Source organism: Cheilinus undulatus, linkage group 16, assembly GCF_018320785.1.
Source record: "Cheilinus undulatus linkage group 16, ASM1832078v1, whole genome shotgun sequence".
NCBI classification, from domain to species: Eukaryota; Metazoa; Chordata; class Actinopteri; order Labriformes; family Labridae; genus Cheilinus; species Cheilinus undulatus.
The window spans coordinates 3,661,320-3,686,697 of NC_054880.1; the positions used below are offsets into that span (position 1 = coordinate 3,661,320).

Below are 25,378 nucleotides of genomic sequence, written 5' to 3' on the forward strand. Positions count from 1 at the left end.
CAGAGGCAACAATGGGCTGCATGCACGAACTGCTTCCGCACTTGGCATTAGACCGCTCCCACATTTCCAGTCGGGAGAAGAGAATGGGATATGATGGCAAAACCATTGCGGTTTACTCGCTGTTTGCATGAGTTACCTGAGCTGACTGTCAATGACGAGTTAAATTTAGCTGAAGATGTACATTACAGCACGCAGCAATGATGTCCAGAAGTGCTTTTAACCTGTTTTTGAAACATCATTTTAGCATGTTTGGATGCCAAGCGATGATGGTAGAGTAAACACAAACAACAATCGAAACAAAAAAAACAAAAAAAAAAAACAACGAAACGGACAAATTAAGGCAGTATAGGAGGGTTTAGATTCTGTTTTGGCCTAGCACTTATTGTTAGGCGGAAGTTGAGAAACGGTTTTATTCTCAACAGGAAATACGCCACCCCCTGCCGTGCATAGAGCCCATAGGCAGAAAGTGGTAAAATTCAGTTGAGAAATTGTAAAAATGGGCCAGAAATGGTTGTAAAAGTGACAAAAATGGCTTAAAATTGGAAGAACTGGGCAGAAAAGGTGGTGAAATGGGATTAAAGTAGCAAAAATGTGTTAAATGTGGCAAAAAGTAATGAATATCCGATAAAATATCAAAATTGGGTGGGAAAAGTGGTCAAAAAGAGGCACAGATAAATATTTTCAGCGTTAAAACCCCATAATAGCTCAAGATTTCTCTAAAATGAGAGAACTGTTATCCAGGATTCTAGGATAAATGCTACTGATAAAACACTTTCACCAAAAGACCATGTTTTTTATTTTACATTCAACTAATTTTTTTTCTACATTTTGATGAAAATTTTTGATGAAACAGTTTGAAATCATTTGAAAAATATTCCTATTTTTCTAAGGCCTCTGGTGACCCCCTCTCGGAGGCTGGTGGTCCCGACCCCCACATCGAGACCACAGGTCGCTGCCTCCCATTGTTTAATGGTAAAACCACTGATGGGAGAAGATGATGTGTAGAATAAAAGAAATGAAGCATAGAAGCGAGCAGGACGCGATTTTCTGCCAGTGAACGTCACTTTCTTTATTCCAGTCAGTCAGCGTAGGAAAATAGATTCACATTAATGTTCTTAGTCTGGCTTCTGTCCTCCGACACTTTTCTGTTTCTCTTCACAACAGACAAACAAACAAACAAATATGAATAAAACCAATGAAAACAAAGAGGGGCTGAAATTAAAACTCACACAGGTAACATAAAGGTGCATTTCACTGATTATTGTTGTTTATAAACCATGGGGGAAAAAGGGAACATTATTCTTATATCACTGTCGACCCCCCCACACTTTTAAAATCCAATTATTTTAAGAGTAAAGTGCAAAACAACACAAAAGCCAGCAAGTCACAGGGAAAGCAAAAACAAACTTTAAGTTAATAATTTACAAAAACAGTCACAGGAAAACCATGCAGGAAGCCGGCAGCGTCTTCCATAAAGCAAAGTCACTTTAAAATATCATCATAGCAACAGTAATAGTCATCATCATAAAATCTGCACGTCACAAGCTGTACAACTGTATGAAGTAGCAAAAACAGATGTTGACAACAAGAACAGAAAAAAAAAACAAGACAAAAAAAAGTTAAAACTATGAAAGAAACACATTTGAACTATCAAAACATTGATGGCAACAGACAAGTTGATTGCAATTTTTGTTTTTGCACCATGTGAACAGAAAATGGCAGCATGAGCTCTAAACGTCGCTGTTCGATGTCAAAAACCCACTCATGGTCTCATCTGTAGAAGACTTCATTACCCAGAGTTCTTCACTGAGAGGAAGCAGCACATGAGAGGCTTCACTCGGGGCACAAGAGTATTTAAAAACCTCCTGTCTTCTTACATTTGTAGGACTTTTAACGCCTCTACATGAACGGTTTCATACATTCAGGAAATGACAGAACCAGAGTGGGAGTCTGACAGGAAACAGACAGTTTTACTTTCAGTTTAAACTTGGAGTTCACCACCATCGTCGTCACCACCCAAGACCGCAGTGCTTGACCGGGATCAGCTCACTGATACGAACGTCTCGTCATCTGGTCACCTGAAGGTCTGATTCACCTTCAAACTGCTCACTAGACCTCATCAGAGTTTTCCCTCTTTAACCTGTCAAAATGCACTTTTTTCTAACTGAACGACATTTAAAACAGATAAAATAAATGATCAGAAATAACTGAGAACAGGAGACCCCACTCAGCTAAGACCTTATCTGTTCTTTGAGCCCTTTATTAGACAGTCTTCTGTAGTCTGAGCTCTTCTAGGATGTGGTAGAGTTTCAGGGTCTATGACAGTCTCTTGTGAAATTGCAACAGTCCGATTCATCATGTAACTTTAATGACAGAAGAGTGAGACTTAAAGGAACTCTCACCCCTACCCCTACTCTGTCCTTCCCCTTGAAACTGACCCTTCAAATTCCTGATATCCTATCCCAGCTGACATTGGGCAAGAGGCGGGGTACACCCTGGACTGGTCGCCAGTCAATCACAGGCATGCTCCTACTCACACCTACGGTCAATTTAGAGTCACCAATTAACCTAACGAGCATGTCTTTGGTGGTGGGAGGAAGCCATGCACATGGAGAACATGCCAACTCTGCACAGAAAGGCCCTGACCAGGAAGCGAACCAGGAACCTTTCTTGATGTGAGGCAACAGCGCTAACCCCTGCACCGCTGTGCAGCCCAGTTTGGTGTGTGCCTCTGGAAAATCTCAGCTTGAAGGGCCACTTCAAATCCTCCATTCCAACAAGAATCAGGACACCCATAACCTTGCAAAGCTGATGGATAGGCCAGATTCCATTCCTGTCATCGGGCAAATCCATCCTTCTAAGCTCCACTGGGCCCAGTCTGAAAACAGAGCTGGCCAATCAAGAGGAAATCAAGATTGTAGCTTGGGGTAGGGGTGGAGTTTAACTGTACTGAAGGCCGATAGCAATGGCTGCCGCCGGTATAGCGATTAGCTTGGACATTTCTTTATCAAAACAACAGCTAAGAGCTGAAAGCTTCTCTTGGTGGAAATGTATGTGAATGTGAAATATATCCTATGCAATGGTTATATGGAACAGTCTATCTGGCGTGCCAGGTTACGACATCCAACCTTTAGATGGAAATGTGTAAAATGTACTGGCACGACTGAGAGGTAAAGGCAAGGGGAGTTTCAGACTGAGCCAGAGTTTTCTAGTTCCCTTTTACTCATCCAAGGTCTCTAAACCAACAAGAGTGATCATAATCGTTTTTTTTAACCTTCCTTTGAAGCTCCATGGACAAGCTGAGATAACACCTCTGACAGGTCCGGCTCTAAGTTGCTCTACATGAAGGTGAATCAGTGCCATTTAAAGCTGATCTTAGCGTCACTGTAACTTCATTAAACAACTAAACAATAAACATCATGAAATAAGATCACAGAAAAGGTTAGCTGAAGTTAAACATGACGCTGTAACAGACAGATGCAGTACAGCAAGTGACATCAGAGACCGCTGTATCACTGTGAGTGATCCGTCAAAGGCACTGCTACCCGCATCTCGATCCTTTATCTTTGATTATCTGACCCGTTTCTAGCTTTGTGTTGTCTGAGCAACACAGTTCCACAGTGAAAGATTCCCACAACACCCAACATTTTCAAACCAGGGTTTCCAACGCAGGTCCAAACTGGGCCAAACTGGAGCATTAGAGATTCATTTCCAGAATCCTTCAAAAACCTTCTGTAGATCTTTTTGCACAGAGACCACATGTCCAACTACTCCATAAGGTGGGTCGAGCTGAGCTTCAGTCCACATCTGACTTAAACCATTCATCATTCCTGTATTTTGATCTTCGCTGCCACATTTTTAGGTTTGTTCTTGTAGAAAACTTCAAATGCTGAGCCAACCTATTTCAAGGACCAAACTCTGCCACCAGAGGTCAAACTGGGTCTTTTTTCCTTCATGGACAACTCCTTGACTTCCACACTTGGAGGTTCTCTTACGTGCCAATCTTGCCTGGTCCTTCAATGAAAGAGACAAATCAGACCAAACTGGAGCTTCTTGGCTTGCCCAGACTGGGCCATCATTGACCTAAAACAAATGGCTTTTTCCAAGATACTTCTATTATGCTTTTACTTGAAGTTTAGAGGGGATTTGAGGGTTTTCACTGAGCTTGGTCTCCTGGGCTTTAGGGAATCTCTAACTTTCCATGAAGCATTCTTCAGATTCCTCATGGATCTTGATACAGTTTATCCTGGTAAAGAAGCCAGACTGAGCTATCCTAGACTCATTAGATGGCGTGTAACTGTGTCCTGTAGGCTCAGGATGCCTAAAGAGTGGGCCAAACTCGTCCAGACTGGGGTTCTCTGACTGTCTCTTTGGCTTCCTGTGACGAACTAATCTCATTCCTTTTGAATCTCGATAAGAGAATCTGGTTAAGAGGCCAAACTGGGGAACTCCTCAAGTTCTCTGAAAAATAGTTTCCAAGAGTCAAGTAGGCCAAACTATGCCCAAACCTGGTCACACAGGGGTGCCAAGATATCTTCGGCTTATCAGGAAACAATTCTTCCTTTAAGATCTTGGCTATAGCTGCCAAATCTAAAGGGTTCTTCCAAAGACATGGGTTCCAGGGACTCCACATGCCAAAGCACCCAAATCTCAGGCTTCTTTTGCTTCCATGGACTTGTTAGGAAACATTTCTCAAGATCCATTAAGACCTCTACTCAAAGATGACTACACTTCTCCACACTACTTTCATTCGTCAAATGCATTCAAATGGAAAATTCTGGACCTGGAGCCGTTTTTTTTTTTTTTTTTTTTTTTTTAAAGGACTTGCTTCAGAACTTCTTAAAAGAGCAACCAAACTCTTAGAACATGCCAAACCTTTCACAGATTTTAACAGTGTGCAATGGGCCAAAAAGCCCAGAAGTCGACAGCATCAAGTTCAACATGAACTTCATGTTGTCTTTGACTTCCCAGGAACAATTTCTTCATTCTCCTGAGTCCTGACTTCCAAACTCCTGACCATCGTCCAGATTTTGTCTATTTCAACTATGGAATCATTCTTAACTAGTTCCCCAGTGCCGTTTAAATCCCAACTTCCCCAGAGTTGCCAAACTTGACCTCACTTTCTGGTGCAATTCCTGTCACATCCAGTTAGTTTATTCAGACCATTAAACTTGCAAAGGTCAATCTTAAGGTCTCGCCAGGATCTTGAACACTAAGATAGTGCTTTTTAAAATCGTAGTTTTCCCTGTCGCTGAACTTAAACCTGTTTCAGGGGCAATTCCAATCCCATCCAGTTTGTTTGTTTACACCATTAAACTGGCCATGTCCCATCACTGACTTGCAATGATCCATCTCAAGGCCTTTCTAGGATCTTGATTAGAGAAGCATTGAAAAACTTCACATTTCTTAACAAAAATAACAGATTCTGAAAGCAACTTTTGGTGCTCACTTAACTTTCCCAGTCCAGATAAGCTTCCAGACTTTTCCTTAAACTCATAATGGTCAAGTTGGGACAATTCAGAAGCTGAAATCACATAGCTGACTTGCCATGAACCATTTCTTTTTAATATCTACTGCTACAATGGTGCAAAAGTTCTCAGGGTCACTGACTTCAACTGAAGAGCCTGATCTATTTCCTATTATTTCTTCATATGCAGAACTTTCTAAAACTCAAGTTACTTTCCAGTTGGCCCAGTTTAGCCCAGCAGGTCCTGCAAAGGAAACGCCTTTTATGCTCCCATGTTTCATTCTTAACCTAACATACAATTACAGTTCCCAACATTCAGTTAAAAGCAAGATTTCACTAAAACAAACCTGGTCTGCTTTTTGCATGGATATGTTCTGAGTTAAGAGGGTACTGCCTGAATTTTCTGTAACTTTTTACCAAATTCAGGATTTCTAATGGGTTTAAACAGGCATTATGTCAGTATGAACAGTGAGGACTGTGAAGACAGGCCTCTATTAACAACAGAGAAACCTTGCTATCAATTGAGCAGAGTCGAGTCCCCCTGATAGGCCTAGTCATGTCGGAGTCCTTTTACAGGACTGCCTCCTGTTGTGTGTACTTTCTGAAATGTTGCTTTTAAGTGTCTCCCAAGCTCACTCCCTCTAAAACCCTCCCATTACCACAACTTTTATTATAAGAGAACGCATTTCCCTCTTATTCATACTTCAGATCTCTACTGAACAATTTAAACAAAGAGTTTTATTCTGGCTAATTTAGCAATAAAAATAAATCTGATGCTCTCTATTGAGTGCAAGCCTAAAAGCAGAACATTACATCACTCATAAATACTTGTCAATGTATTTTCTCAATGCATATAACAATAAATTTATAACATACAATGATTTTCTCTTGTTTTAACTTTTTAACAGTGCAACTTTTCATTAGTTTCAGTTCTGTTTGAAAACGGCTGAGGCCAGGCTGTTAAAGGGAGGCCGAGACTTAGTAGGTGAGCCGATTTTCCACCAGGTGGGAAAACCTTTTTGGCACTTCACTTTGTGAAAATAACAAACACATAATAGCTTCATTAATGTCCATTTTCCCTGTAGGTAGAGCTGAAATCCCGTTTTCATATAGAACGAGAGCTAAAGCTCATTTTCCCATCATGGAACAAGTAAATTTAACAGTCTGAGCATGTTTCAGCATCCCTTTAACTGACCTGAGGCTCTCATTGTCGATGGACGGAGGGAATCAAGGACGAACATAAACACACATACACTCAGCTGTGTTCACAACTCGTAGTTTGAGTGTCCACACAATGCATTTTTTTGTACAAATCTTAAACTAGTTGATGGAAACAGAGCGGGCTAAAGGCGGCGCTTTGCCCTGCAGGTTGTAGCACCAATGGTGAAGAGGACGCCCTCACATGGAGCGAGACACAGTTTGGCAGAGGTGAAGAGCATTTCTCAGCAATCTGTCATTACCGTAACATAAACGAGAGGGTCATCTGATTTTGATTTGCTCTCTGGCTTAAAATTTATAATGAGGAAACTGCTGCTTTTATCCAATCTGTGAGATTCCTGATGACTCCTTACAGCCCTGAAAGGCAACTCCTCTTCCAGCTGGATAGTTTTTGTCAGCTCTGAAAATCAACGAGCATAATAAAGTGGAGGAATTTTAACATCAGTAACAAAACACTTGCATGTTTTACATGGTAATGCCAAATTGCTGATTCAGAGAATGCTTTAGAGGTGATCAAGAAGAGGAGGTGGAAGTGTTAGTGCAAAAGGCGCATGGTAATAAACCGCAAACAGCAAGACAGAAGGTAGACTAAATGTCAGTGCCACAGACAATAATCATCCGTCAGTATCCATCAGTACATCATTTTTACTGCATCTTTAACTCTTTGTCTCAAGTTTCTTTGTGCTTTACATTTTGGGACTAAATGGATGCAATCATTTTAAATAGGAAAGGACCGCTTTTAAAACTGGACCTGTGTTTGTGAGGACAGGGCTGCACAAAACAAGATTCACTTATGTTTGGATTGCAGGCAGTTAAAGCAGGTAGAGAAGCTAGCTAAGTGCTTATGTTAGTCTAATATGTTTAGCATTGAGAGAACAAGGGCTAAATAGATAAACAGAACAATGATTAAACAAAAGAAACTGCTTCTTGTTTAGGTTTGGTTCGAGGAAATGTGTCAGTTTAAGTACCCAAAGCTAAGTTTAGATTTACTAGTTTATTCCTCAGTCAAAAAGTTCCCATTTTATTGTTTACACTTTGTTTTTTCTGATTTTTTAATTTAAAATTTGGCTTATCAGCATTTTAAAATACAAATACACATGGCTGAAACACTGCAACACTCGTAATATGAAAACAATAAAATCTGATCAAACTTAAACTTATGAGAAACAAAACTCTGACTTTTCAAAGTTCTTTTGTGAAGAAACAGGAAATGTTGGGAAGAGAATGAGGTTAAAGCCTTGTTACATGCACTGTAAAACCAAGCAGTTGGATTTTGAATGCTGGTATTCCAGCTCTACTTTTCTGAGTTAACAGAACATATTTTCAGGTTTTCAGTAAACAGTACTCAATCATTCAAGTATTTTTGTCATTGTACTAAAATCATTTGACAACCATCCCTTAATCTACAGAGTTTTCCCAGCATGCCTTTGGGCATTAGACACTTTTGCAGCATGAGTGAAGTACTGACATGGTCAGAGAAGCCCCACATGTGGACATGGAAGAGGACTTAGTGGTTACACTTTTCATTTATTTCCCCGTAGTCGATTAAGTTGAACCACCTTAAATGGCGTTAAAGAACTTGATAGAAATAAGGAAAAATGCAGTGGATTAGTACCGCGTAGCTTTATGTAAGTACTTAAACATTAAGTTTGAGTTAAACTAAAACAGAATGTTTAAGTGTGGGAAAGTTTCTACTGTGTAGTTTAACTTTGAAAACTTAAGTTAACTTAAGTACATTAATGTACGAGTAACGACTACTCAAAAAATGTCTTTCCACTACTTAAAAACTTTGACGTTATCAGTTTCAACTTGTTCAGTTTTACAGTGCAGGGTGCAGGACTGACGCCCACTCATACCAGATAACGGCATTCTGGGTAACAGGCTATTATTGGCTTTACTACCTCAGACATTATCTGAGTTTTCTATCTTATCATTTTTGTTTTTTTATCGAGCCAAGAGTTTTCCTGTAACTCTACAGCTACATTTAATTTTAAAGCCAGGTCAAATATGGTGGTTCCCAACCCCCTCCTACCAAAAATATCAATGTATAAATAATGAAAGGCAAAATGAACAGCTGTCTGCTTTAGGAAGAGGGGTTGAAAACAGACTGATATCTGCTTAAATCAGGGATATTTGGACACGACAGAGATCCATACTGTTTCTTAAAGACACAGAGGACCGCTGACATTGAAGTGTGGTCATAAATAGTTTCCTGACATTCACGTGGACCTGATCTTAAGTTCACAAAGCAGAGTGCTGAAGGTTCACACCAGCCTGGATCCAGTGTTAATTCTGACAACTCTTCTTAATTTTTGTCTCAGTCATAGTCTTTAGAATAAATGCCTTTCAGTTTTAGTCACATTTTAGTCATTCCTACCCTTTATAAGTCTAGTTGAAAAAACATTTTAGTCTCGTTTTAGTCCATAAAAAGTCCTCACATTTTAGTCTTTACTTTTAGTCCAAACATTTATTCTCTTACCTGAGACAAAATCATGTCAGTGTGTTCTCTGCACCCTGTCAAACCTGGGGTCCCTGCTTTCTACAGCTGAGAGCCAGAATAGCTAACGTTGCATTGTATTTTGACAGATTTACCCACAGTAGAGATAAATCATGGATTATGAATGTCTAACAAAAACTAAATCGCTTTTCAGTCTCGTTTTACTCACCTTGAGGAAAACTAAACTTACTTTTTGTCAGTTTTAGTCCTCAAAGATCTGTGTTTAGGCAGTCTTAGTCTAGTCTTTCTCATGGTCGATGAACATTTATAGTCAAAATTTTAGTCGACAAGATTAACACTGCCTGGTTCCTCAGTGATGGATGTGAAACTGAATTAATATTCAAAGTTTTGTAATTACGACGCTTTAGATCAGCAGTTTCTTTATATTTCAGTGAAATGTCATTTACTTGTTTTTACATTCGTTAATCTATATAAAGATTACTATGTGGTTGTTAAATCTTTGTAATTCAGGGTTTAGATTCAATTAAATCAACGTACATGGGCTGTCTTATTTAATCTAGTTTGATTTTGACACATTAGACGGGCAGGTACCCCCTAAAATCTCTGGTGCCCCCCCAACCCCATAGGGGTGCTCAGACTCAACGTTGGGAGCCACTGGCTTGATTTAAAGGCCTGGTAATCCAACCAGTTTAGATCATATGACTTGTTATGGGAGTATTTGATGTTGGCTTGTCATGAAGAGAAATATTAACTTAACAGTCCTGCTGAAGTCACTTTTTCTAAAATATAAACTGCTGCTCTTATTGTTTTTATCAGCTGTATCTCCACTTATTTCGGAGGATTTGGCTCCCAGGTAAATTTTGACGGATAAATGACTAAGGAATCCTGATGTAAACAAAAAATGAGCACCTTGGAGTTTCAACCTGAAACCTTTTTATTGCTAATCACTGAAGGTTTACTTTGACACAAGTTTTTTTCTGCACTAATCTGTGCACAAAGACACAGCAATAAAATCAAAGTGCTGACAACTAATTTGGCCTCTTTTCATTGTGAAAGCATAAAAGTAGTAGAAGTTTGCAGCAGCCCTCAATAAATTTCATATCAGCGAGGTTTATTTGATCTCTGGTGAGAGGGAGTAAAGCCCTGAAATTTAGTTTGTCATCCCTTTCTGTCCTTCACACACCAACATAACAACACGAAGAACAATCGAAACAAAACCGACACGGCCACAAACACAACAAACCAAATCTGTTCAGAACAGAGAAACCCTTTAAAGAGAGGAGCAGAGTCCAGCTGCGGTTCGCCTTCAATCGTTTATCCTCAACTATACGAGATTTAATCTGGAGTTATGTAACTTCTTAACTTTGATTCAGCACTGCTAACACCCTACATTTGCAAAATCTTTCATCAGAAACTCCTAAAAAGGTTCTGTATATAAACTGGATTGAAGACGAGTCGTGCCTGAACTCTGTTAAAGAGGTTATTTTTCATATTTAACAAAAAGAACCTTCACAAGGCTCTGACCCGTAGTACCTTCAGTATCCTTCCTCTTCAGGCTGATCTCCATCTGTAGTCAATACTGAAAACACGCCTCCTTCTTCTCTCTTTACACCTTTAAATGACTCTTCTTCTATAGATCCATGAATCAGCTGAGTGGAGGCTGTGAAAGTGATGTAGCTGACCAAACATCAGCACAGGAAAAGGATAAGTCTGCAGATTAAGGATACAAGGACGTGACGAGGGAAGGAGGGAGCAGAGGAAAGTTTAGACCAGGTCCGCCTATTGGAGGAGTGGATCTTCTGGTTTCAGCCACAGTTGACGGACAGACAGACATGCGGTTAAAGAATCACAGGTTTCTAAAGCAACCAGTTTAATTATAAGTGCAGTGGGAGGTGACGGAGGGAATGTCGGCTTCATTTATCCTCCTGATTGGCTCTCTGCAGACGCCAATCTGGGATTTCCACCAACAGCGATGAGAGAAGATGTGAAGGGGCGGGGTTTGCTGCAGGTGAGGTAACAGCTGAGTGAGAGCTAGTGTCCCTCTCTCTGTGAGACCTCTTCCACGTCGTCCTCCTCAGTCTTTACTGTGTGGGAGGAGTCAGTGGAGGAGGAGGAGGCCGGAGCAGCGGCTGACGGAGGAGAGGAGGTGGAGGAGGAAGGCAGCGGCTGGCTGACGGGCAGCTCCAACGGCGTCAGCGTGATCTCCACCTCGCCTCGCTCCTCGTGCAGCGTGGGCAGAGGCAGAGGAGGCGGAGGGTGGAGGTGTGCTGCAGGTGCAGCAGTGCTGCTGTTGTTATTGCTCGGTCTCGGAGCTTTCTGGATGACCTCCACCATCGGGGTACGGCCCGATGCTGCCAGCTCCCAGCTGGGGTTTCCTGGACTCTGGAACAGCAGCAGGGGTCTGCTGTGGGGGTCAGGCTCACTCGCCCCACCTGGCTGACACTGGACCACCACCCCTCGGTGCTCCACCAGCCGGTGGCCTGTGTCTGACACAGCGGGGAGGTGGCTCAGGACCAGACCTGGCTGGTCCTGGATCACCAGCTCCAGCACGGGCTGTGAAGAGGAAGAGGAAGAAGAGGAGGAGGAGGAAGCTTTCTGTATGACTCCGCCCGTCAGGGAGGTGATGATGGAAGGGTGTGAGGGAGGGGGTGGAGGCGGAGGCTGTGGAGGAAGAACTGCTGCAGGAGGAGGAGGAGGCAGGGCGTCCTCAGGTCGAGGTTTTCTTGGTCGTCCACGTTTCCGTTTCACAGGAGGAGCGTTAGCAGCAGACAGAGCGACAGCGCCGCTGCCTGACGCCAACTCCAGGGGGCGCTTTGTCACGTTTCCTCGTGCTTTCTGCACAACTGAGGTGGGGGCTGCGGGGCCGTGGTGCTGCTGAGGGGGAGGTGGAGGAGGGGCCACTTTCTCCCTTTCATAGAGACATCCCTGAGGCAGGATCATCACAGGGACAGGAGCACCCTGCTGCTGTGGCAATGTCGCCATGGCAATAACTTTTACTCCGCCACCGCTGGCAGCGGCGGCAGCAGCGGGACCTCCGGGTCCAGACGCTCCACCAACACCTGAGGCGTCTTTGGGAGCCAGTGATGGCGGAGAGGAGCGGACAGAGAGCTGCGTCTTATCAGGGATGGAGCTGCGAGGGAGGATTCTGGGTAACTGCTTCATGAAGGCTTCCACCTGCAGCTTAGAGAGTCAGACAGTTAGCACACCGATGGATCTGATTATCAGAAGATCACAGAGAAAACAAAGTCGAACTAAAGCAAGATAAGAGACAAAGAGGACGTACAGCGGGCCGCAGAGAGGAGGAGGAGGAGGAAGGAGGAGGCGGAGGGTCTAGGGACGAAGGTTTGGTTGCAGCTGATTTGTCTGCAGACGGTTGCTTGAGTGAAGACGAGGACGAATCTCCGAGGTCCCTCTAAAGACACACAGAGAGTGATGAGCTGCAGAGACAGATGAGCTTTAAAGATCACTGATGGGACAGAAACAGGTTTGATCACCTTTGGATCCGCTTCACTGTCAGATTTAGAGATGACCGGTGCTTTCTTGATGACTTTGTGGGTTTTGGCCGGACCTCCTGTAGGCAGACAAAACTCAGTAGCTTCAACATCATGTGATTATGGAACTGTGGCACAACAAAACCAGTCTGGAGTGACTGATAAATGTTTAAACCCACACTTCATTCTTAAATTCAGACTCAAACACATTCAGCACGGGGCAGAACTGTTAGGCATGTTTGGCACCACTGAGCAGGAAGGAGCCGGGTTGTGCTCTGTTGACATGTGTCATGTTATCTTTGATTTTGATGTTTGACTTTGATTTTTTGATGCCATGAAATGAAATCAAGCGTCGGTATTTTTGATTGTTAGTTATTAAATCAAATGCTTTACCACTGTGTGTGTGCGTACCTGCGAGTGCTGCAGATGTGACGAGCTCAGCCTGGCTGCAGCGAGGGTTGACGATGTGCTCCTGGATCAGATACCGAGCGATCTCCACCACCGTGTCGAACGAGCGCTTCAGGATCTTCTGCGCCCAATCACAGATCAGCTCACAGGCTGCCTCCGTCACTTCCTGTTTGTAAGTCTGGACCAGCTCGGTCAGCTCGGCCTGGAGACACAGAGGCGAGAAGGAGTTAGATAGAGTGGTAGGACTACATATGTATTTTATCCTTCATCCTTTTCATTAATGGACTGTTGCTTTCTATTTTGTCTTATTTCATTCTAAGTTAATTATCAGATTGAACAACCTTTTGTAGCATTACTGCAAAGCAAGGCAAGGTGTGAGTTTGTATGTTGTGTATTGTACTCCTGCTTGATTTCAGCTATTGCTGCCAAAGGTGGCACAACCAGTTGGTGGGTTCAGGGGGCAATTACTTTTTCACAAAGGGCCAGGTAGGTTTGGATTTTTCCCTCTTAAAGAAATTAAATAATCATTCAAACACTGCATTTTGTATTTACTTGGGTTGTCTTTGTAAAATATAAAATTTGGTATGATGACCTGGAACATTTGAGTGTCATAAATATGCAAAAACATCAGGAATCTGAAAGGCATCTCTGGAGTCCCACCAACCTCAAGGTGTAGGATCCTCCAGAGGCTTGCAGTCGTGTATAAACCTACTATTCAGCCACCCCTAACCAATGCTCACAAGGAGAAACGGCTGCAGTGGACCCAGAAAAACATGAAGACTCATTCTTCAAACTGTCTTGTTTACTGATGAGTGCCGTGCAACCCTGAATGGCCCAGATGGAGGAGTAGTGGATGGTTGGTGGATGGCCACCATGTCCCAACAAGTCTGTAATGTCAGCAAGGAGGGGGCAGAGTCATTTTGAGGCCAGAATCATGGGGAGAGAGCTGGTAGGCCCCTTTAGGGTCCCTGAAGGTGTGAAAATGACCTCGGCAAAGTATATAGAGTTTCTGGCTGACCACTTTCTTCCATGGTACAAAAAGAAGAGCAGTGCCTTCTGTAGCAAAATGATCTTCATGCATGACAATGCACCATCTCATGCTGCAAAGAATACCTCTGTGTCATTGGCTGCTATGGGCATCAAAGGAGAGAAACTCATGGTGTGGTCCCATCCTCCCCTGACTTTTAACCCTGTTGAGAACCTTTGAAGAATCCTCAAGTTTAATACTCATAAACAAAGTGTAGGTTTCCAGCTAATAAAAGGCAACCTTGTGTGCTTTTGTATTTAGTGGTATTGAAGGAAATTTCGGAGCAGACCCTGTAGTAACTGATCTGAACATTAAAAGCCTAAAAATCTCATTAAATTGTATAAGTTGTTTATGTGTTTGTGTGCCTACCGGGTCGTTCTTCAGGTCCAGGTTTGGCAGCAGAGGCATGTTGAGAACAGTCTTCCTCCTGATACCGCTGTAACAGTACGTATCAACCAGGCAGGTTAGGGAATCAAACCAGACACACTGACAAAGCTCTAGAGGAAGTGGGAAAAAACGCACACTGAAGCTCCTGGAGCTGAGTGCACCAGCTGAGCCTAAACAGAGTCTGTTTCGTCTCCTGTGTTTAACCTGGTCTTATTATGCATTCTTAAGATATAAACAGATCCAGAGTAGATTCTGCTAAGATCTGTGTCTGTTCAGGTGAAGGATATTTGGACTGTCCTCTGCCGCCGAGCCGTCGTGCCTTGATGTTTGGGAAAATGTCTCTGATGATCTTCCCAAAGTTGGCGGCACTCAGAGGACGATGCTGCAGGTTCTCACAGTATCTCCTAAGAGACAGAGAGGACAGTCAGATGTCACATGACCATCAACACATCAGCTGTAACACAGACTGAAACAAGAGGTAATCTAGTAATCTGTGCTGTTGTTACTTCTTTTTATATCTTATAAAATAACTTTTACTTGTGAATTAGCATGTTGATGCCTCCATGATGACTGGCAGCTGTGGAAGAAATCTGTCTATCTAAAGTAGCAGCTCTAAATCCTCCCCTGCTTTATGCCTATTTGACACTGAATTGGACCAGAATTTGCTAAATGTATATCATTTTGTGAGCGTGTGTGTGTCCCCTGACTTGTATGTCTCGTAGACGTCCTGTTTGGGCAGGCAGGTGTCTGAATGCTCCTCCAGGTGACTGCGGATCCAGTTACAGGTGTGAAGCTGGTCGGCTGTGTTGAACGAGCTCGAGTCCCCTCCGCTGCACACAAACACACAGAAAGTCATCAAAAACACACGTCTGTGTTCCTGCTGAAGCAGGTATCTACAGGTGACTATGTCTGACCTCTTGTCTCCAGAGCTGGGTCCTGAGGGCAGCTGGAGGTACAGGTACAGCTTGTCATTGTCGGAGAAACGCTGAACTTCTTGCTATTTAATGAAGAATAGAAAAAAATCACACCTGAGTCACATGTTCCAGCACACACAGAAGTAAACAATGTAACAAAAAAGATACAATATATAAGAACTTCGTATTAAAGCACAAAAGTACATGAAATCATGATGAAAAATAATAATTTAAAAAATCCAGTAAAACAGCTTAGGATAGTAAGAGTGACTGTTTAATCAGTTCTTACCAGGATCTGATCCACTTTGGTCTGAACGCTCTTACTGCGAAACAGAGAACACAGCAGTCAGAGAAGCACAAACACATTTGTTTTAAGATTTTCTGGTGGGCTTTCTGCCTTTATTTTGATAGGACAGCTAAAGAATGACAGGAAATACGAGGAGATATAAGGCTGTGAGGACATTACAACAAGGATCGATATAATCAAGCTGAATTTCGCTGACGCTCCCGTACATTACATGCTTTTAGGACATGGTGTTACCTCAGCAAAGCTTGCTACCATTAAAACCAGAATCAGAGATGTCTGACATAAACACAAAATCATATGAATTATTCTTTAACTGTTTGTTTTTTATTACACCTTTAAAAGTATTAACTAATACTAATACACATAAGCCTGTATTTAGAATCACTGCTTTTAGGAAAGACTTACGAGATGTTGCTCTTGAGTTTTTGCAGCAGCATGCTCGGCTCTGTGTCTCCCTCCCCCGCCTCCAGACCTGCCTCCCCCCGCCGGGAGGCTTCGGCCGGCTGGTGCTTCTGGTCCTCCGACATCTGGACCGACTAACCAGATCTGAGAACCACCATCTGAGGAGGACATGCAGAAAAAAATCATATAAAATGTGCTCCATATTTAATGCAATGATGAGATGAGAAAGATATTTTAAGATAAGATAAGATAAGATAAGATATTCCTTTATTAGTCCCACGAGGGGAAATTCCAATTTACAACAGCAAAAAGTATCTTGGACAAAGCAGGCCATTGGTGACAGTAACACAATAGAAGGACATCAACCAATGTTAAAAGACCTGAAAAGGTGTATTTGAGAAGCTTTGATCAGGCTGACGTTATTACCATTTACTAATAAATTTACATAAATCAACTTTTTTGTTGTTTTTTAGCTCTATAAATACTAAAACATAAAGCTGTGTTGACAGTTCTCATCTCTATATCAAAGTGAACATAAAAGCATTAACCAAAGAGCGGAAAAGCACATGCTGCACAGCAGGAACAAGTTTGAGGAGGGTCAGAAAGCACTGCTAGCACTAACTATTAACACCCATTTTACATGATAAAACACTGTCTGAGATTGCAAGATCATTCAGATATTCATGGATTTATTATAAAATTAATGTTTAGACTTCTGAAACCTATACAACCCTGATTTTCAGAACACAAGTCACAATACTAAAACAACAAAGCTGAAAATAAAACACTACAATTGTAAATTCCAAAGAATAAAGTCACAAAAGTTTTACAGCAGGTGGGAGCAGGAAGCTTTTGTCTATTTTCAAAAGTATTTTAAAGGCAAAGATTTAACTGGGCAAGCTTCAAACTCCGTTCATAAAGGTGGCTGAATCTGACTGTCCATTATTCAGGTAGCTGTTATCGTCATTCTGAAATATTAACTATTAATATGAGCAGAATTGACACTCAGTCATGTGATCTAGTGTCTGTGGAACAATTATTGCTCTAGTAGAACATGTTCATAATGTGATCGGTAATTTTACCAAGGCTATAAACACAGGTCTGCCAAAACACTGATATCAGGGTAATTCACAAATCATCAGAGGTCCACGGGTCATTCTAGTACCATGCCACTAGTGCTTGACTCTCGTCTTTCTCTTTGGTTGTTGACAAACATTTTAGTCATAGCTTTGGTGAAAAAAATATAATACCAACTAAATATATCTGTGAAAATCTACGAGAAAATGAGTAGGAACCCTAGTGGATACCATAGCCTCCATCTCAGAGCACGAGTACTCCACCATATACCATTAGACTTCATGTGGCAAAACAACCAAAACAGCACAAAAGGGCTTAGGAAATACCGTGTTATATACCAGTGAACCCTAAGACCAATAAAGAGATATATCAAGGATGGATTAAAGTGTTTTTATGATGTCTATTGTTTCAGAAAGTGGGTTAGCCTCAGCTGGGAAAGCGTCAGTAGCTCTTGGACAATAATACAACTGACAGTCAGACATGCGGGTCACTCCCACTTCTCCCTGCCATCACTGCAGAACGATGGATTTAACATTAAACGCGTCACTTAACTCAAATTTCAGCCCATTTACGTTCTTGTAGCCGGTAAAAAGGCCCACTACATGCCGGGGTAGTGATGCATGCCGGCTGTCACGGTGCCGTTAAACGTTACTACTACTACCGGAGCGGGAGGCATGTCTGTGAGGCAAAACACACCCCACCACCGGCCACACTCAGCACACCCACACCGGCGACTTTTTACTAGAAAAGCAAATCTGCTGGGGTGCCGGGATGTCACAGCCGTGCTCCCCTTTTCATGTCTGACTGTGTGCCGTGTTTACAGCGGGAACAGCGCCGGTGGTCATGTGCCTGCCATTTACTACACACACAATCACTCACACATACACTACACTGCTTCTGCTCAACATGTAACCGCCGAGCTAACAAGCTAGCAGACGACAGCCAGCTTGTGAGTTAGCAGACAGAGAACGGCATAACATTACGTTAGCAGGATTTAAGACAAGTAGATCTGACAGCAATTCAAACAAGTACATAAATGTAGACTGATTTCCATTACTGAACGTTTAATTAGTTAGCTAACGTTGACATTAGCCGCGCACCTACGTGGCTAGCTAAAGCCTACTGCTAACCGTTGGAGTCTAGCTAACTAGCCTAGCCTGGTTGCTAACAGACAGCTCAGCTAGCAAGCCCCGATACACCTATTTTAAACACTTTAACGACCTATTTACGATTTCAAAATACCCCCCAATAATCGTAAATTTATTGTGTAATTAATGTATGATCGATTCAGTGACTACTATTTAAGTATTTATTTTATAAAAGAAAAAGAAAGTACCTGAGCCAAGATACAGCAAAAATCCCCTTTCAGATTTTTTTGTGATTGGACGACTTTGTTATGTCTGCCTGACTACAAAGCCAGCGTCTATTCCGATTGGTCATCTCTCACAAACTTACCCAGATACCAAAGGCGGGTGAAATATGATTCGTCAAGTAGAATTATTTTTCCTACAGCGATTATTTCGATTGGACATGTTTTCCTGGTCTACCCAGTTACAAATTAGATGAATTTATATCGCAAAATCTGCATAGCAACATCAATCAACTATAAAATGAAAACGAGAGTACTTGAAGTTAAGAGGAAAGGAGTTGAGGTTATACTCTTTGCATCAAAGAGACAAGTCTTGATTTTACGATGTCAAAATTTTATTGGAGTTTTTTCTTGTGTAATCTACCACCAAATACCTTCCCTTTAAACAGCCTTCCGTGAAAAATAATCAACCATATAAAGATGAAAACTCAAAGAAGTTTGCAGTTTTAATTTTACAATGTCATTAATTAATTTATTTTATTATTAATTTTGTCGACTACATCTGGGACTTAAACTCATAGTTGACAACCTTTATTCGGTGAGGAATACTGGACTAGGACTGGCTAAAAATAGATCAGAAATGCTAATACTGGATTTTTGGACATCTAAAATACATTTTTTTTCCACTGTGGATATGAGGTCTACACCTATTTACATCAGTATATTTTAATCAATATAAGTGAATTAATATGATTGTTTTAAAAAGTACATACATATAAAGATTTGGCTTAATAAATAAGCAATAAAATAACTAATGATAAATAATGAAAAATACTAATAATAAACACATAATTGTAAAATAATAAATAATAGTAAATAATAAAATAACCAATTAAATGACTAAATTGTATGGGCTTTTTATTGTCCAAAACAGGACTGAGATGTATGCCATCTACAACTTTAAAGGTTAAAAGTGACTAAATGTTACTAGAAGTACTTTTAATCTAAAGAAAAAAACTAAAATTAAAAACAAAAACTACGTAAGGTCTTTTGTGATCACTCTTAAACTGTAGGTCTTGACACACCCCACAAGTTTCAAAGAGCTCTTGCATGAGGTCAGGTTATACTACAGTGTGGTCTGGGTCAAGCAGGATGGTGTCTTTATCAGAATTCAAAAGTAACTTCTTTGATTGCCAGTAAAATGTAATGAAGCTGTAGTTACACTGATATATATATAAAATAAGGGACAAAAGGAGACAGTTTATTTTTACTTATCACTTTTATTTTCCATTATACAAAAAGTTACAATGAAGAGCAGAAAAAGAACAAAACAGAGATAGATAAGTTGCATGTTGAGCAGATGTATTCAACTCGCCAGAAAAAAGGGGGCTTTAACAGCTGCTGGTCTTCATTCAAACCCACTGTAGAGAAAAAAGGAAAACATGAATGAATGCAGGACAAATTCAGATACACAGTTTCTGTCTTCTACACCAGGGATTGAAAATCGTAGATTAATTTTGATTGCTTAAATATCAAAGATATTTAAGGCTTTCCTTTATTTATATTTTTCATTGATTCTAATATTTTACATGGATAACTGTGACATTACAATTCAAAAACATATGTCCCTTCAGAAAACCTTTAAGTTAAATAAAAAATACATAAATGAAACAAAAAGGAAGAAACTGCAGTTATCAACTATGGGTCGCAGCCCCTCTCTGCCCTTGCAGCATCTTATTTGATATATTTTGAGATTCTTTACATCATTAAACCCAAACTCTGCTTAATCTGGTAAAGCTATCCCACATTTTCATACACTTTGACAAGTCTTTTACTTTAAAGCATGCCTATCACAGGAATAAGGGGATAAAATTTTCAAACAGAAATCTCTGACAAAGTCACTAAAGATGCTTCTGATAATAAACTTGTTTGAAGGAATAAAAGGATCAAATCAATTAACAATAAATCCTACACAACTATTATATTCCTTTCAAACCATAAACAAAACATTGACTATGGTCTCTAAGACCTTAATCCCTTTCTTAAAACCCCTTTCTCTCCCTTCCTTTAAGATTGTTTTTGGGCTTTTGTCTTTATTAGAAAGACATGAAGGGAGACAGGATCTATGGGGGGAGAGAATAAGGGAAGACATGCACCAAACATGTGCTGAGACTGGGCACCGATCCCCCGACCAGTGAGTTGAGGTTTAATGCCTCTATATGAGCAGCAGCTCTACCAACTCAGCCTCACACCTTCTTTAAGATGTTATCTTTGAACCGTGACTGGATGAGAAATTTAGGTCACATCTTTTGAATCTGGACTCACCAGCTCAGCTTTAGTTTGCAGCGTTCTTCCTCTTTGTAAGAATTTTATCCTTTTTTTTGTTGTTGTTTGAGTAAAAATAAATAAATAAAAATTTATATCACAGATACTTAAGCCTATTTCTAGATTTTTGGGCTGAAAAAATGGCTAGCCTTTTGAATGGTGAGAAGTTCTGTTCAGGGTCACTGACCTACCTGACCATGTGAGCAATGTCCCAGTTGGTTTCAGAGGACAGAGGTCCAATAATCTCCACGCCTTCTTCTGTTACAATGGCGATCTCATGCTACAACAACAAACAACATTACCCCATATTATTTTATCTGTTTCTCTACTAAAACTCTGAACTAGCTGACACTCACACCACACTTTTGCGTCAAGGGAACTCACCCTGTTGTAGGAGCGAGCGTCTCTGTAGTAAAGCACTTTAAGACAGCGCTCCACCAGCTCCCTGGCCTCCTGTTTGGTGATCTCCACTTTGTTCTCCACCACCTCCCTCATCAGAGGCTAAACACACAAACACTTAAAAGGTCACTCTTAAAAGACTGCCAACAATTCAGATCCTTTCACCAAGTTTAGGTACAAAATTAAACATGTTTGAGATGAATTTATACATCTGCGTCTGGAAGGTCCAGTCACTGGTTAATCAGTATTCCTGGCTACCATTACAACATGATAACAAAAGAACATTCCAAGCAGTTCAGAGAAAAGGTGACTATAAAGTCTACAACGTCCCACTGTAATGGACGAATGTGAATAAGCAACACAGGAATTTTTCAGGGGAGTATGTGTGAAAACTGCTACAGAGGTTGACAAAATCCACCAACATTATTCTTATTTGGATCTCTGTGTTGATTTTCCTCTAACAAAACAAAATGGGGAGAAAAGCTGTAGCGGGAGTGTTTACTAATCTTTGAATCAGAGGAACGGGGACTAACTCACTCACCTGAGCCAGGTACGCTCCAAAGCCTGTGGCTACCGTGGGAGCTTCATAGGCCACGCCCAGCTTGTCCACGTAACCAAGGAAACTGTTAGGAAGACACATGGCAGGTTAATTGTAGCTCTCAAAATCTCTTGGACATATCTAAGCACAAGGAAATAAACAAGAGATTTAAATACTGTAACATCAGGTGTGTAAGACGCCAGAGACAGACAGCTTAACTATGGTGGTGGAGCTACTAGATGCACAAATTCTCTTAAGGCGAAAACAGATGGTACTAAAAGAGCAACACAGCTTCACAGGAGCTGCACGCTGTGGATTTTAATGGTGTATGTTCATCCAGGAAGAGGGTTTAATCCTTTATTCCTTGAGAGATAAAAAGACTGCATCTTATCTACAGATTTATAATCTGAATTTTCTACATGCAGAAAATCAGACACATTAAATATAATTTTAGACCCTTTTCAGGACCCTCTCAGTATACTCTAAGACCCCATTGCTTCCTGAATTCTAACTGGTTACACTGTTGACAGTTATGTGCATGGTTTGTGCAGATTGTAAGATAAAAATGGGACAACATAGTCAAGAAAATGCAGATTTCATTTGTTACTGTGGAATGCAAATGAAACTTAGTGCAAGCAGTGCTCGTATCACACTTGGCAAAAGCTTAACGGTAATTCTGCTTTTTTATTTGCAAAATCCTGTTAAGTGTTAACAAGTTTCAGTCCGAGCCTCAGCTCCAACACCTTCTCCTCCAAACACTTCTCAGAAAATGTGCATTTACCTTTTATGTACATGCACACATCACTCAAAAGCAGAGTTAACTTGTTAGCGAGGAACACAATAGCGCTTTAAACTTCATGTAAAAAGAAAAGAAGAAAAACTAGCCTACAATATCATTTTTTAAAAATAAATACGACAATGGAAAACAGCTACAGGATCCAAGACAGTATGGTCTTGTATTTAAGATTTTTTTAAGATCCTTGATTTCTGCTACTTTTGAAGCCCCTTCGGACACCCTAGGCAACCAGGAAACAGCTGTCACCTTTCTCCATTGTAGAAACCGCCGATCACCACCGTGTTCCACAGAGGATTCATCTTGCTGCGACGGTTGTACATCACTCTGGTCAACCAGGAATGGACCGCCTTTGGACTGTAGCTGTGCCCGTCACCCAGCAGCTCCTCATCAATACTGAAGAAGAAGACCAGTTAACAGCACAGCAGTGAAACATTTTTCATACATGACTGCGCCTGAGCTGCAGCTTACACCATCTGTTCGATGATCTGTTTCAGGTACTGGTAGTCAGCGTAGTCTCCTGAAGCTCCCAGGATGGTGTTGCTGTTAACCTGAAGCAAAACAAAAAAGTTCAACATTGAATGGTTGTTATTTTTACACTTACAGTTATGGTTGTGTAAGTTATGAGCAGCACCTTCATGAGGCGGGAGATATTCCTGAAGCGGGCCAGAGAACCATATGAGCCCAACATGTCTGCCGCGATGATCACACCACCGGTAAACTTCACCCCAAGCACCGACGTCCCGGTTACCATCGGGTTACTGCAGGGAAGGAGAGAGAGAGGAGGAAGTTCAAGTAACTTGGTCTTAAATTAAGGTAGCTAGTAGCTGGTTTCACAACATTTGGATCCAGGAAAATAATTCTTATAATCACGCTGATCCAGTGGCAGAGAAGTTAAGCAATTAAAACGTATACAGAAATGACTGATAGTCTTTCATGTCTTTGTTTGCATTTGAAGGGTCAGATCGAGGCATCAACATTAAACCTCTCCCATGTGAAGAAACAAGGGAGATTCCCCCGAGTTTAGAAAGTAAATTTCAGGACCTATTTATGATAAATATATATATAGATATATATATAGATATAGATATATAGATATCTATATATCTATATCTATATATATATATATATATGTTGATGGAGTTTGGATTATTTTCTATCATATGAGACATCATTTTGACATCTAGAAAAACCCAGTACACCAGTATTATTGTACTAAGGTGTAAAATTTAAAGTCAAACTTGACATCAGAGAAGCCTCTCAATGAAAATCTCTTCCCTAATAATCGTTTCAGCTTACGCAAGTAAAATCCCATCGAACCAAACTCCAACTGAAAACAAGATAAGTGAAATCATGGTTCAACCCCACTGCTACAGGATTTATTAAAAAAAAACACAAATGAAAGCTGTAGCAGAGTACTTATTTACAAAGAGGCTAACAGACCATGCTAGCTAACAGAGTTAGCAGTTAGTCAGCAGAACAGACAGGTCTGTTAACAGATCTACTTTCAGGATTCATCTGGACAAACACGGAGGCTTGTTTTGGTGTAAGTTAGGTTAAGATCCCACTGTGTTTATTTGAGGTGTAAAACGGATAAAACAGCTCCAAACTCCAAAGTGGATTAGCATGCTCGGCTAGCGTTTCTCCATGATGATACAGCACTGCGGAGGAGCTCAAACCGAAACCGACAGCGGAGCCCCGGGCTAAATACCCGGTGGACAGTCCCGGTTCGGATCACTCACAGTGTATGTCTGACGGGTCCACATGCTGTTCCCACCCCGCTGCCGCTGCTGCCGCCGGGGAAGGAGTAAAACTGACCGGGCTGCGGTCCATTCTCCCAGAAATTCAGCTTCAAACCGCTGGACGCCATGTTGAAAATATAATAAGGCAGTGACGGCACAGCGTCTTTACGTTGTCATAGGTTTGCGTCACCAGGAGGCGCTGCAGCGCCACCTAGCGGTTGGATGACTTTAGAATCAATAATTCAATCAGAAGATCAGCTCGTTACTGCTGATCTGAAAGGCGACTTAACGGAACAGTCTGATGATGACAAATGTAAATGTACATAAGTAGGACATAGTATTCAAAGCATATGTATATATATTTTCAATAATAATAAACTATAATAAAAACAAATGATAACCATAATCATAATAATGATAACAACAACAACAATGATAATAAAAATAGACTAATGACAATAATAATAATATTGATAATAAACAGTAATTATCATAATAAATGATAATGATATTAATAAGAACAATTATTATTAATTATTGTTATAATAATAATTATAATAATATCAACAACAGTAATAACAACAATAATAATAATTATGCTAAAAATGATAACAATAATAACATGGGCTTTTTTTCAATAATAACAATAATAATAACAAATGATAATAATGTTAATAATAAAAATAATAATAATAATAATGATAATAATGATAATAATAATAACAAGGGCCTTTTTTTTACAGTAATAACAATGATAACATTAATAACAGTAATAATAACAACAACAACAATAGTAGTAGTAGTAGTAGCAGTTATAATAATAATAATAATAATAACTATTTATTTATTATAACATGTATACATGATTAATACAATATCATAAACACATACAAAGATATGTTTGTGTAAATGTACAAATATATACACACAAAAATGAAAACACTATCTGTACACCGCAGGGGGAGAAATCACAAGACTGTTGTCCCCGTGTAAAAGTACAGTTATTCTGGTATAAATGTACGGAAGTAGAGGCAGTCAAAGCTATACAGCCAGCCAGTTTACCATTGTCAACAGGAAGCTAGAACCTCCTACATTTTTTCTGTCAGCTGTCATGTT

General features: G+C 40.7%; 2 protein-coding genes across 2 annotated transcripts; both read right to left on the reverse strand.

Annotated features, from left to right (window-relative positions):
* Positions 1 to 1,054: 1,054 nt before the first annotated feature.
* rfx5 (regulatory factor X, 5) lies at positions 1,055 to 18,525 on the reverse strand. Its single transcript, XM_041808994.1, has 11 exons — positions 18,493 to 18,525; positions 16,083 to 16,237; positions 15,660 to 15,693; positions 15,371 to 15,453; positions 15,164 to 15,286; positions 14,744 to 14,860; positions 14,439 to 14,517; positions 13,046 to 13,244; positions 12,638 to 12,714; positions 12,427 to 12,555; positions 1,055 to 12,317 (listed from the first exon to the last, which is right to left on the reverse strand). Exons 2-11 carry the CDS (start codon positions 16,202 to 16,204, stop codon positions 11,175 to 11,177), a joined length of 2,106 nt encoding a protein of 701 aa, XP_041664928.1. The 5' UTR covers positions 16,205 to 16,237; positions 18,493 to 18,525; the 3' UTR covers positions 1,055 to 11,174.
* Positions 18,526 to 19,725: 1,200 nt separating this feature from the next.
* psmb4 (proteasome 20S subunit beta 4) lies at positions 19,726 to 24,414 on the reverse strand. The gene is made up of 8 exons (XM_041809227.1): positions 24,263 to 24,414; positions 23,155 to 23,281; positions 22,992 to 23,071; positions 22,770 to 22,916; positions 21,731 to 21,812; positions 21,175 to 21,291; positions 20,982 to 21,070; positions 19,726 to 19,886 (listed from the first exon to the last, which is right to left on the reverse strand). The coding sequence occupies exons 1-8, from the start codon at positions 24,388 to 24,390 to the stop codon at positions 19,874 to 19,876; spliced, it is 783 nt and encodes a 260-aa protein (XP_041665161.1). The 5' UTR covers positions 24,391 to 24,414; the 3' UTR covers positions 19,726 to 19,873.
* Between the last annotated feature and the right edge of the window lie 964 nt (positions 24,415 to 25,378).